Source organism: Quercus lobata, chromosome 2 (genome assembly GCF_001633185.2).
Source record: "Quercus lobata isolate SW786 chromosome 2, ValleyOak3.0 Primary Assembly, whole genome shotgun sequence".
In the NCBI taxonomy this organism is placed as follows: Eukaryota; Viridiplantae; Streptophyta; class Magnoliopsida; order Fagales; family Fagaceae; genus Quercus; species Quercus lobata.
In genome coordinates this window covers 94189032-94202365 of record NC_044905.1, presented here as the reverse complement: position 1 = coordinate 94202365, position 13334 = coordinate 94189032, and the positions used below count along the sequence as shown (strand labels likewise).

General features: G+C 34.6%; 2 protein-coding genes across 4 annotated transcripts; one reads left to right on the top strand and one right to left on the bottom strand.

Moving 5' to 3' along the window:
• The first annotated feature begins 2197 nt into the window (after nt 1-2197).
• Nucleotides 2198-7682, top strand: LOC115977296. 2 transcript variants are annotated; one of them, XM_031099076.1, is made up of 6 exons: nt 2198-2508; nt 3514-3798; nt 4039-4212; nt 4357-4463; nt 5548-5879; nt 6720-7682. In XM_031099076.1, exons 1-6 carry the CDS (start codon nt 2332-2334, stop codon nt 7301-7303), a joined length of 1659 nt encoding a protein of 552 aa, XP_030954936.1. In that variant the 5' UTR covers nt 2198-2331; the 3' UTR covers nt 7304-7682. The 2 variants fall into 2 exon arrangements, with proteins under 2 accessions (XP_030954936.1, XP_030954935.1); XM_031099075.1 differs by having other exon boundaries at nt 2199-2508; nt 6696-7682.
• Nucleotides 7683-9316: 1634 nt separating this feature from the next.
• Nucleotides 9317-12911, bottom strand: LOC115958738. Of its 2 annotated transcripts, none has more exons than XM_031077066.1 (4): nt 12768-12911; nt 11419-12037; nt 10573-10945; nt 9317-9624 (listed from the first exon to the last, which is right to left on the bottom strand). In XM_031077066.1, the coding sequence occupies exons 2-4, from the start codon at nt 12029-12031 to the stop codon at nt 9372-9374; spliced, it is 1239 nt and encodes a 412-aa protein (XP_030932926.1). In that variant the 5' UTR covers nt 12032-12037; nt 12768-12911; the 3' UTR covers nt 9317-9371. The 2 variants fall into 2 exon arrangements, with proteins under 2 accessions (XP_030932926.1, XP_030932925.1); XM_031077065.1 differs by having other exon boundaries at nt 9317-9652; nt 10577-10945.
• Nucleotides 12912-13334: the final 423 nt, after the last annotated feature.

The following is a 13334-nucleotide window of genomic DNA, read 5'->3' as shown; positions in this document are numbered from 1 at the left end:
ATAATTTTTAAATATGTGAATAGTATAGTAAGACCCAGTTTTAAAGTTTTTTTGCTAAATAAAGTACTTACGAGTCTCGTGAACAGTGCACGAGACCCACTGAAAAACGCACAACGCAGCTGAAAACACCTTTCAGCTCCATCCAAACGTTCACCTTATGTTTAATAAGAAAAAAAACTCAAGGACAACCCGGTAAAACTGTATCTCCAACTCCACTTAAAATGCCTACAAAATAGGACGCTCTCCTATTAATCCATCTCTTCAAAACAAACTTATCTAAAAAAAACTTAAAAAGAAAAAAGAAAAAATATGAACCTAGACAAAAAAAAATAAAAAAATAAAAAAACTCATCACTCTCATTTTAAATTATGACACTAGACCAACAAAAATAAAAACCTCATTTTAAAATAAATGGATTCGATATATTATCATTTCTGTTTAAAATATTGATGATATTATAAAATTTCATAATGGAGTGTTATCTTACGAAATTTAAAATATTTTTTTTGATGAAAATCGAAATGGACAAAAAAAAAAGACAAAATTTTTCTTTCAAATTGTTTTGGAAAAAAAAAAAAATCTCCTTTAATTCATTAGGAAAATTATTGTATACTCCCGGAGTATCATAAATGCGTAATCCCTCCTCTCACATTAATGGTGGGTTTTACTAATTAAATTTATGACAGGACCCACCATTTATGTGAGAGGAGGGAGTACACATTTATGATATTCCGGGAATATCTAATAATTTTTCAATTCATTATTTGACGATCTTTAAAGCTATTTACAAATATTAAATTATTTAAACGTGTTAAATGATCCATTAAAAATGACCAAAATTGCAGGATATTACTATCTTCAAACAATATTTTGCTAAACTTCCCCAACCAAACTTATTTGGGGATGTAGCCTCCATTTGAAACTCAGCTTGAGTCAGTCAAGCTCAAGGCCTAAATCAGTGCTAGCTAAATTCGACTTTTCTATATTTAAATAAACATATGCACTATTGGTTGTGAAATGCCAAATGTGTTAGTTTGTTCTTTGTGATCAAAATGGTACACTGAGATTCTTGAGAACAGTGGGAGGAATATATCTCACACAGTTGACTTCATTTTTGTAAATATTAGGTCCGTTTGGTATAGTAGTTTAACATGTTTTCAGTTTTTAAATAATATTATATGCATTTTCACACACCTTTCATCTACACGTATTTCAAAAAAATACAAACAATATTACTAGAACAACGTTACCAAGCGGCCCCTTAATATTTTAGTAACAACTTAGCTCCAAAAGAGTTGTTCTGTTTAAATCAAACTTTAAAAAAATATAAAGAACTTATCATTAAAAAGTCAATTTTCAAGTAGCACAAATTGATAGAGAACTCAACTTTAGAAAAGTCAAGTTCCTTCTAACGTTGAGTTCCAAGTGGGCATTTAAAAAAATGCCACATTAGCTGCAATCACGTCAGTTAAGATACACTAATACTTGACTTTTCAATTCTTAAATAAGCTTGGATGGGAGTTATTTGGCAAAAGTAAGTTTTGACATCGTAATATCTTGCAATTTTGGCTTACAAATATGTCATGTCATTAAAAACGCACATAAATGGTTGTTTGAATTCTTTAAAAAAAAAAAAATCTCATATAGTTTTTTTCTTTTTATATTATTTGATAGTTGGAGGATGAATGATTTAAACTTAGATATCTTTATTATTTATAGTAAGTGGTAGTTGAACTACAGTGCTTTTTGGCAAATCCTCCACTTTTTTGGAAAGTAAACTCTCACCTCTAGTAATACAATGGCTCTAAAGCCACAAAATATTAATTAATTATATAATTTTTTTTATTATAATTCTAACGTAACAGATTATAAATAATTACTAATTTTTTATACATGAACCTATAATTTTTTCTTTATCACTCACACCCTGTCAGACCATAATTGTTATAGAAAGTTGTAATAATTTGTGGTACTATATTTTTTCCTAAAAAGTAAATTGAACCTTCATGATTCAACCAATTTCTATGAATTTTAATTTTAAGCAACAAAGTAATAAGGAAAAAAAAAAATCAGTAAAAGGGAAATAAACAACAAGGACAATTGGGTAATTTGGTCAGGGCCCATTGGAAACGACACGTGCTCGCCGTCAAGCCCACCACTCTCTCTCTCTCTAACACCGTTAAAAAGATTGCCGAAACATTTTTTCCCCCTAGGGTTTACAGAATCTCTAACTCCTTCGATCACAACAAACTTTTTATACTTTCTCATTTCTAACTTTCTCGGGAAAATTTTTTTATCGATTTTCTTTGTGAAAACTCCAAGAAAATTTTAATGGTACAGTTCATGAAATCGACGAATATGAGGCCTGAGCTCGAATCAACAACAACAACGACGTCTACGACTACAGCGTCGTCGAAGCTTCCGGTGAAGCTAGAGATCGAGGACTCTCTAGAAGAAGAGCACGGACCTCTCAACAAGCGGTCAAAGCCTTCTCAATCTTTTCAGGAGGTACTGAATTTCAAAATTTTTTTTTTGGCTTGGTTGTTTGGTTTTGGGGAAAACGTAGGAAACGGTGAGAAAATTGTGAGACTCTGTCAGAGCTGAGATTAAATATATCGAAAAAGGCCTAATTTAAAGTGGTTTTGCTTATTTGAGTGGATTTAAGTGTTAAATCGGAACTGCATGAAAGATCAGGGAGTCGAAAGTGAATTTTTTCCTTTTGTTTGATTCTCTGTTTTCTCGGAAAACAAACGGTGGATTAGGGTTTGGCGATTTATGCATATGATCTTCTTATAAGAAGTTTGAGTTTTTATGATTGGTCGAGGATTTGGGGTATTTCTGATTGTTCATCCTTCCTTGAGTTCTCAGCTTCTCTTTAGACCTGCCTATGATTTTTTTTTTCTTCTGTTCCTTTGTGTTCATCATCGTGAACTCAAAGTTTATATTTTCTCTGATTAATAAAATTGCCTATTTACCTATCCCATTTTTTTTTTTTGTGAGTTTTGCTTTATTTGTGTATTGCTTTTTTGTATGTGATAAGGTAATCAATAAAATTACTGGGTTCCCTGTGTTTCTTTTGCATGAAAAAATACGAGTCAGATATTTTCTGTTTGATCCCTGGGAGATCGCAGGAAAGTGAAAAAATAGTTATATTGGTGATAATTTTGATGCGGTTTAAGTTTCTGGTTTTATTGGGGGGAAAAGTTAAGAACTTCGTTTGTTACTTTCTGGTTTTCTGACAAAATTTGCATCTTCTGAGATTTCAAGGTATCTTTAAATTACATGTGGCTTTCTATGCAACCATGTCAAACATTAATAATTCTTGAGCTTGTTGAGGATTTTGGATTAAAATAATTTTGGTTACTCGGACTTTTTTTTTTTATAGATTATTATCAATGATGAGATTTGGGTTGCATTGGAAATCTAAAGAGCTTCTGTTACTTTCAGTAGTAATTTGGATTCTTTTATTCTTTTATTTATTTTTTTTCTTACACAATCTTGTTGCCTAATCAGCAATGGAGTTCAGGAACTAATGCATACCCTATTCCTCCTTCACAATACAACCCACTCGATGAGCCTAGCCCTCTGGGTTTGCGGCTGAGGAAGAGCCCATCTCTGTTAGAATTAATTCAAATGAAGCTTTCTCAAGGGGGTGCTTCTAGTAACGGAGCTGCTCAGAGTGAAAACTTTAATGCAGTAGTTAAAAAGGAAAGTAAGGGGGCTGCTTTATCTAGTGCTACGGACAAGCTAAAGGCTTCAAATTTCCCAGCTTCACTTCTGAAAATTGGCGGTTGGGAGGTATCTTATTTACTTTTGTGCTACTTTTTGGCCCCCCTGCCCCCGGGGGGGGGGGGGGAAGCATAGAATCGAGAAAATATTTTAACAATCTTGTGCTGCTAACATTCTGAAAAATTTAGAAAATTTTGTGGAATTTGGCATATAACTTGGCAGTACCAGCCATCTCTCTCAAATCCCATGGAGGACCTTTTTTTTTTTTTTTGTCATTAAACTCTACTTTTTTTTTTTTCCCGGTGGCAGTATAAATCAAGATATGAAGGAGATTTAGTTGCAAAATGTTACTTTGCTAAGCATAAGCTTGTTTGGGAAGTTCTTGAAGGTGGGCTGAAGAGTAAAATAGAAATCCAATGGTCAGATATTATGGCTTTGAAGGCAAATTGTCCTGATAATGGACCTGGTACATTGAATGTCGTGGTATGTATGGTATTCTTATGCTTTCTATCTATGTGTTTGTGGCAGCGTGTGTACCTGTTTGTAAGTTTTATGAATGTTTGTTAGAATGCTAAGGTGTGCGCACATATAAATGGTTCATTAAGACACTGGTTATTCCTTGTGCAGCTGGCTAGACAGCCCCTTTTCTTTAGGGAGACCAACCCTCAGCCTAGAAAGCACACCTTATGGCAGGCTACGGCAGATTTTACTGATGGGCAGGCTAGCATAAACAGGTAAGATTAGTTTGGTTTATCCTGTATTCTCTCTTTATTATTGAAAGCAAGACTGCCAAAAAGTCTGCTGCTTTTGCTGCTTCTTCTATACATAAGCCTTGGCTAGAGCCTAGAAAGTCTTGTGCTGACTTGGGTTGTTCTGGGTGGCTTATTGTTTGCTGGATGGTGTTCTTTCTCTTATCCATACTTGTTCCCATATTCTTTTACTATTCTCATAACTCTATGCAATCAGGTCTATTTTTTCTTTTATTTTCCCTTTTGGTTCTAGCTGCTTGCAACTACATTTTCTTGTCCTTCTTGACTGTGTGCGCGTGTGTATCTGAAGCATTTTTTTAATTGATCTATCCCACAAACAGGAGGAAACGTTTATAGTAAAAAGACATTTGTGCCAGTTGTGCATTTACAGTTTCATTCCTTTTGGTTGGGTGGAAATGGAAGTTTTACTTTGTTTGGTGTGGTGGAAAAGAGGGAGGATGGCAAAGGGGTGGGCGGAGTTTTCTACCCAGGACCACCAAAAAAATCCTCCTAATTTGGGAATAAAAGTAGGGGAAAACTGTTTTTTATGTTCTCTAATCTTTTTTATCCTCTCCTTATGTAACAAGGGTACAGTAAATCTATTTAAATTACAAATTAGGCTATTTCGTGTCTATTTTCATGTAGTAGTCTTTCTTAAATATTATTTTTTTTACCTATCAAAAGAATAAAATAAAATAATTCTATCCTTTATACCAAACACGCACTAGGGAAAATTGAAACCTTTTGTATCCATCCTACATTTTCTTTTCTCTCACTTTTCCTTAAAATATATGCTCGTTATTGATACACACAGAACTCCTTACCATTTTTTTATAAGTAATAATTTTATTGAAAAGAGGAAAAGCTTATGTATCCATGTATGCACAAAACTCTCCTAAAGAATTACAAAGAGAAAAATTACCATCTAGAAGAAAGAGAATTCTACAATCAAATGCTCATCACTGGTTCCAAGAGTACAAGACCACTTAAGCAAACATCTCATAAATGAAGATTTAGTTTTTTGTAACTTTGGTATTGATTGAAAATTTTACTTTTATGGTTTTTTTAGGCAACATTTTCTGCAATGCCCACAAGGGTTGTTAAATAAGCATTTTGAAAAGCTTATCCAGTGTGACATGCGCCTTAATTTCTTAAGCCGACAACCAGAGATAGTTGTGGATTCACCATTCTTTGAACCACGACCTTCTGTATTTGAGGACCCAGAAGAATCTAAAGAGCATAGTTTTGATCAAATGGATAGTGGAGGATCCATGTCTGGTTTCCAGGATGTAGCATCACCAACTCCAACACAATCATCTTCGCTGAAAATTGAACATAAACAGGATTCTTCTGGTTTGGCATTGGAAAATCGGTTACGAGAAGCTCCTTCTCCGAGTTCAGGTAAAATGAGTGTTGTTTTGGGCATGTTGATTGATTGTTTTCACCTTTTTTTCTTGGGCTTTTGTAATTTAACTTTGGGCATTATCATATGGTGGCATGTTTGATAATTGCTTCTGATGATGCTCCTTATGTCCTAAATTATTTGTTTTAATTAACATCTTGTTAAATCATTGCTATCTGAATTTGCTAGGTGCATAGCTTAATGATGGTACACACTCCAATTAGACATTCTGTTTAAGAGCCCTTATGTACTAAGAGTGTAAAGAATGATGCATAGCTTAATGGTAGCTTGACATATGAATATTTCTAGTTTAAAATAATTTATCCTGCTTTGCTTCCACATATATGTGTTTATTTGTTATGGTAGGTGCATGCCTGTAATGATGTGCTGTCTAGATCTATTCTTGTCAAATCTGAATATATCTTAGACATAACATTGGCCGTTAAAGACCTGCATGCATGTTCTGAAAAGCGATTTCATATTTTGTGTTTTATTTTTATATTTTTGTGTGTATTGCAGCTTATTTTTAGAAAGCTGAATGTTTGGCATGTTTACATTTTAAATTTTTATGCCTTTATCATTTTGAAAATGTTACAACTTGAAAGTGATTATTTTTTTGCTAAAGACCTTCAGTTTTCCATTTATATTCTTCTAATGTTTCTGAATACTAGATTCTGCTTAGCCCTAGGGTTTGAGTGCATAAATTTTATATTTTGAGTAGGATGTTTGGTATAGTTGTAAGCTGCCAGTAAATAGTAATTACATATCTTGCTTGGCGTTGTCCATTGGTCTCTGATTGTCATTCTGATATTTAGTGATGGACGCTCATGCAATTGAAGGTAATGGAAGTTCTGAAGCTGTCGATTCTGCGGCTTCAAGAAACTGGGACCAGTTAAAACTGCTGCCTGGGATCCATCCATCCATGTCAATGAGTGATCTAATGAGCCATATTGGACAGTGTCTTTCAGAACAGATGACTTCTGGAAATCCACCCGCTACTAATGAAAGTCCTGAATACCAAGACATACTGGAGGACATTGCTCAGTACCTGCTCAATGACAATCAGTCTACTGCAGCTTCTGATGAGAAATCCCTCATGACAAGGGTCAATTCCTTATGTTGCCTTCTGCAGAAGGACTCTGCCACAGTTCAGAATCCACAGGGTAGTGGGGGAAGTTGCGCCAATGGGCCTGATGGTGGGATGAGTGTTCAAGTTAAGAACAACCCTGAACAATTACATGATAATAAATATAGAGCTGATTTGAAGCTTTCTGACCAGGATACAAGGGATTTATCTGGCAGCAAGCAGGTGGCCGGTATGTCAAGGAAAGACTCGTTTGGGGAACTGCTACTTCATCTTCCTAGAATTGCCTCCCTCCCAAAGTTCTTGTTTAACATTTCCGAAGAGGATGCGGAGAGCTAATGTACATAGTTCTGTTGTTTTACATTCCAGAAATTGCAAGAATCAATCTAAGATTGCAAATTCTCTCTCTATCTCTCTCTCTTCCTTTCTCTGTGTCTCTCTCTCTCTTGTTGAAGATTTACTGGCTGTTTAATATAATCTGATCACTCCAATGAGGTGATTGTCCTTTACTTGAACCTCGGGAAGTTTTGGGATTCAGAAATTCGTTTTGATGAAGAATCCTGCTCAAGTCCCTTGTAAAAATTACTGTATTAGGTGTAGCTTCATAACTGTATGTTTTCATGTTCTATGAACAGCTTGCTACATCTATTTGTACAAATCGTGCAAAGACCAATGTATTTTAAGGTTCTTATTAAGCAATTTGTCCTGTGATTTCACATGTTTTCTGAGGATGGTATATTCTGGTTTGAACAAGGAGTAACCGGTACGATCTCACACCCAGGACACACCTATATGTTTTAGCTGTGAGAGCTTTGAACCCTCATCATTTAAGTAGGTTTAATAAATTATGTACGGAAGCCCTTTCCGGCTCTAGGCTGATTGTATGAAAACATTGACATAGGAAATCTTCCTTTTTATATTATTGTTATTTCTAATTCTAGTGTTTTCAGTATTTCGTTCTTAATAGGGTTCTGACATTTTGGCCGTATGAATTAAGAAATAAATACATGAGGAAAGAAACAGTGCTCTCTATCTTTTTCTTCAACCCCTCGCAAATCTTGTAAAGCTTATCTGGAAGCATGGGCAAACCAACTACGTAAACAAAACATTCTTTTCACCTCCACTTGAAGAAAAGAAGCTCGACTTATATGAGATCTTACTGGGACTTAAAGACATGACCCCACATGGTTTATCAATTACAGAATTCTAAAAAGGAAAGGAAATTATAGTTGCAACTTTGAGAGATTGATAAACGGGGACAAAGGGCTCATGACAATTCCATCAGAGAACTAAAATTTCTAAATGCTTAACACTGTAAAGAACAGAAATTTATATTAAATAGTGACAATTAATGGAGGCTAGAAGGGTTCTAGATCAGTGGTCAAGCCACTGGTTCAAGTTTTGTGGATCTGAATTTAATTTCTCTTGCTAATATTTTCTAGGAAGCCATGACCCGATTGGGCATGTAAACAAGTTGAAACAACGAATATTTTGATGAGCAAAATATCACCATAATGAGGACTAGGATAGCTCACTTCCATCTTAGGAGCAATCAGCAAAGCAGGACACGGCCTTCAAGTGCCAGGACAATTCAGATTCACCCTAATTCAAGGCCTTCAGTCCATTTTTATTATTGATCATGATAGTACACAACCGGCACTAATTTCATCCGTTTTAGTGACAAGTTACAATGAAGCAGGGACCACGCGCCCTTGTAGGCAAGGACGGAATTAGGGTTTCGAGTTACAAAAGGTCGATGATCTATGGATTGTGGTGGTTTGAGCTGATATGTGGAATGTAGTTGTTTGAACTGATTTGTGATGTTATTTGAATTGATTTGTGAAGTTGTTTGAGCTGATTTGAGGAGGGAGGACAAGATTTTGGAGAGGAGGAGGGCCAAGTTTTATTTTCCTTGAGCCCAATTCAAATTAAGCCTTAATATATCTATAAAAAAGAAAAAACTTGGTGGGGCCAGGTTTGGGGCCCTAGTGTGGATCCATCCCTGCTTGTAGGCGGATGAAACCTTTTCATGTATGGGGTGCATGGGGGAGAGGTTCAAGTTGCAAGGTCAGCAGCCGAGGGAAAAAAAAATTTTCTAACCATCTCACCCACACAAAAAAATAAAATAAAAATGGCAGGAGTAGAAGAAGCCTCTGTGGCGCCAATTTTTTTGGTGGATTAGCTAATCTGTAAAAAGTTATATTATAATAATCAATAATTGAGCTAGATTTGACACCAAAGTAAACTACATACATAATTATCTGTCACTTTTATGAATCATCAAAGCTGTACGTACATTTGCAATAATCAACCAATGACTGTTCAAACAATCCTACACTAATTTTTCTTTTCTTTTCGTCTGCTCTACTTACATTAGGAATGTCTACAAAAACATAAGAGTAGAATATCAGAGAGAATTGCCCTGATTTGTTAGAGACAAGCCATTCACACAAATAAAACATGGTGGATCCGTGGACTGCTCTTCAGATGAGACAAGCAGCAAGCAGTGGCAATGGAAGGAATGTCCACATGAAAGAACAGCAACCTCTGGGAGAACAGAAGAACATAATTCTTCTTCATCTGTGGGTGAATATGCAAGATCGTCATCACACACAGGACAATTTTGTCCAAATGGTTCAGTGATAGAATCATCATCATCATCATCATCATCATCATCATCATCAAAACCTGCAAATGGAATTCTGATGATAAATAATGGTACCAAAATAGGAAGCCAGATATCACAATATTGAACATAAGAGCATCAAATTGATAATTGAGGTTATAGAACAAACAATACAACTATGAGAGCTCCTCCTATGTCATATTTCATTGAGCTGATGTGAATTGATGAATTTGTGGTTGTAATTTGGCATCATCCTATTAAAAGTTGTATAGAACTTTGGGTTCTGTAATGCCATTATGCCACTCACTTTATATTTGTATGTGAGTTAATCAAATTTAGCATGTCAATTTTTGAAATAAAAATGGACCATACTTGGTTTTTCACATACTTGTAGATGACCGAATTTTTAACAAAAATGTCATGATTCACTGGTAAATTCAAGAATATTTGTTTAAATTCGTCAAAACATGCAACTTAAATTTTCCAAATAAGAGGCATATGCTTCTTACATAAATTGTTATAAGCAGCATAGCTTTTCCACCCTCCCCATTTCATCCATGTACATTACAAAAAGTATGAATCTGTTGATGTGCTTCTGTTGTTATGTACTTTGCTTATTCAGGAAAACAGTATGCAACAGGGTGGTTATGCAAAAAGGTCTTGGTTCTCACTTATGTAACCATGTCTAGTTCAAAAGATACCGTGAAATATAAAGTAAAGTTATAGACTCAATTGAGCACAGACCATGAAAGCAGATGTGAACATTTGGTACCTATGCTTAAGCAAAAAGGACTAGTTAGACATTCTAAGCATGGTACTCTCCAAGATACATATCGCATCACAGCAAGTACAATGCATAGTACCAAAATTAAAGCATAACATTCTTTCCAAGACACATCAGAGTGCAAAAGTAGGCACAATGTTGGATATTCTCAAGAGTAAACTTTTAATTAGAAAGAGAAGTAAAAGGTTTTGTTTAGACATACCATCCCACACAATATGATATGATGGAACATTTTGTTTTGACTGCTGTTTGGATGGCTTTTTGGAAGGCTGCTTCTTGACCATAGATTGCTTCTTGGAAGGTTGCATCTTGACCTTAGATTGCCTTTCAGAAGGTTGTGTCTCTACTTTTTTTCGCCAAACTTGGTGGGAAGGAGTGCTATGGCTTTGTCCAGGTTGGTTTTTGGAAGGTTGCATCGTGACCTTAGATAGCCTTTCAGAAGGTGGTATCTCAACTTTCATTTGCCAAACTTGGGAAGATGGAGTGTTGTGTCTTTGCCTATTCTTAGCAGGTGGCATAAAATCATTGCTCTTCTGAGTAGACCGATGTTGTGGAGAGTAAGTTGTCTTATCTGTGGAAAACAGTAACAACAATAAAAAGCTGCTAATTTTTCAAAGGATGATCCTAAATATTATGATTTCTTGCATGTGAAGACTAATGCTGGTACTAAACTGTAACAGAACAATGCCCAACATTAAGTGCATTGAGCTAAGCTATCTCATGTTAACAAATGACAAATACTGGTAGATAAATTAGCATAGGAGCACATTTTTATGTAAGGGATGTTAAAGATATGACAAAACAATAATACTTTGCATATATATATATATATATATATATCTGTGTGTGTGTGTGTGTTTATATTTATATTTATATTTTTTTATAATATATTTAAATTGGGGGTAATTCTACCTACGAATCACCTCTCAAAAACCCTGCAAAAGTGAGAGCTTTGGGCATTGACATCTTTCACATACTTATGTGTTTTCTTTTGGGAAATTGGGTTGGAAGTGGCTTGAGGTTAAGGTTAAGATTGTACACTACCTGTCTGAAAGTAAGCTTTAATGCCTCGTTTGGCTCTGGCTGTTGGAGAATCTGAGGATAATTCAGCTTGGGAGGCCTTGACTGCATTCTTTTCATCATGCTGCTGTACTTCAGAAGGATTTTGTTTATCTAGTACTGAACTCACTTTAGACACATTAACTTGATTTTTTGGTCTAACTTGGGAGGTCCTCACAGTATTGTAATTGCTAAAATGTACTCCTGAGGGTTTTTGTCTATAAGAGACACAGCTTATTTTAGACACATTACCCTGATTATTTGGTCCAACAAGGGAGGTACTGACAGGATTGTTATTGCTATAATGTATTCCTGATGATTTTGCTCTATTAGGAGGAACTGAGCTTAATTTAGACACATTTCTTTGATGCTTTGGTTCAACTTGAGAGGTTCTGACAGTACCATTATTGCCAATCTGTAGTCCTAAGGATTTTGGCCTATAAGAAACTGAGCTTATTATAGACACATTGCCCTGATGATGCTTTGGCGCAACTCGGGAGGCTCTGACAGTAGTATTATTGCCATTTTGTACATCACAAAAAAATTTTTCATTGGTTTTCCTTGAAACAATATCCTTTGAAGATCCCATCCTAGACATATTTACCTGAAAATACATTGAAAAACAACAACTGCTTAGAAATTATCATTCTGAAACTACAACATATACAATATCTTTAGAGTATAGCTGTAAATACAAAAATTATATACAAAAACAAAAAAGAAACCACAAAGGGTATGTCTCATACTATTCAATTTATTAACTACAAAACAGAACAAAAATATTCAAGAAGAAAAGACAAAATTGGCATGCAAAAACAGGATTTCTTGAAAATATTGATAACAGTAGGAAACTAAATTCACTGTGGTTTGTAGTATCACGGAGATATACGTTTCTTCTCTTCTAAAATTGATCTTTTTGTAAAGTATCCTTGTTGAAAAATGGTACATAGAATCATATAATGCTAATAAAGATAAATAAAAGGAAAAAACAAACGCAAGAACAACCCAGAAACATATACCAACAAAAGAACCAAACTTTAATATGCTAATAAGAATAAAATTTACCCACAATCCTTAATGCCCTTTAACTACAAAATTTTCAAATAAAAAACAAGAAAGACAAAGCAAGATATTTTAGTCAGAACTTAATAAAAAAGAAATAAATCTTTAACAAGAAAGTCCAGAATTAAGAGAAAAAGATCAAAAGCAGTAGCTAAAGTAATATGTAATTCTTTATAAGTTTGGGAAAACAAATAGAACTGGAAATTATGGTTATGGGAATTGAAAGTTGAAGATAAAAGAGAGAATAGAAGAGAAGAGAAAGAAAAACTTACTTGGTTGGTGCTATGAACATTGAACTACGAAGAAGAAGAAGAAGAAGAAGAAGAAGAAAAGTGGGTTTGAGATTTTGCGGCGTGAAAGAGAGAGAGAGGTGGGGCTTTGGGTTTTAAAGGTTTTTGTTTGGTATGGGGTCCACGAAGTATTTCCTAAGTCTAGTCGAACTCTACTAATGATACCGACTTTGAATGTTTTTTTTTTTTTTATATTGAGAGCCGTTGATGTTAGGCGGTGTGAGTTTGCCAGATCTTAGAGTCCTGTGATTTGACGGTGCTGATATTATTGATTCATACAACAACTTCAATCCTACTCTTCTTCCTAGAGAAGATAATAAAGAATCCGTCGGAATAAAAAAATAAAAAGTGAATAAATTGGATGATGTGGCATAACACTTTTTTTTTTTAAATAAAAAAATAGTGTTTTTTTTACAATGTGTGAAAGTGTGGAACAGGTTTTTCCCAATAAAAATAAAAAGAGTTTATGCATTATGTAAGGTACACGTCTAAGTTTCTTTAAAAAAAAAAAATTTAAATGACGTGAATTTCAATTAGTTTAACTGATAA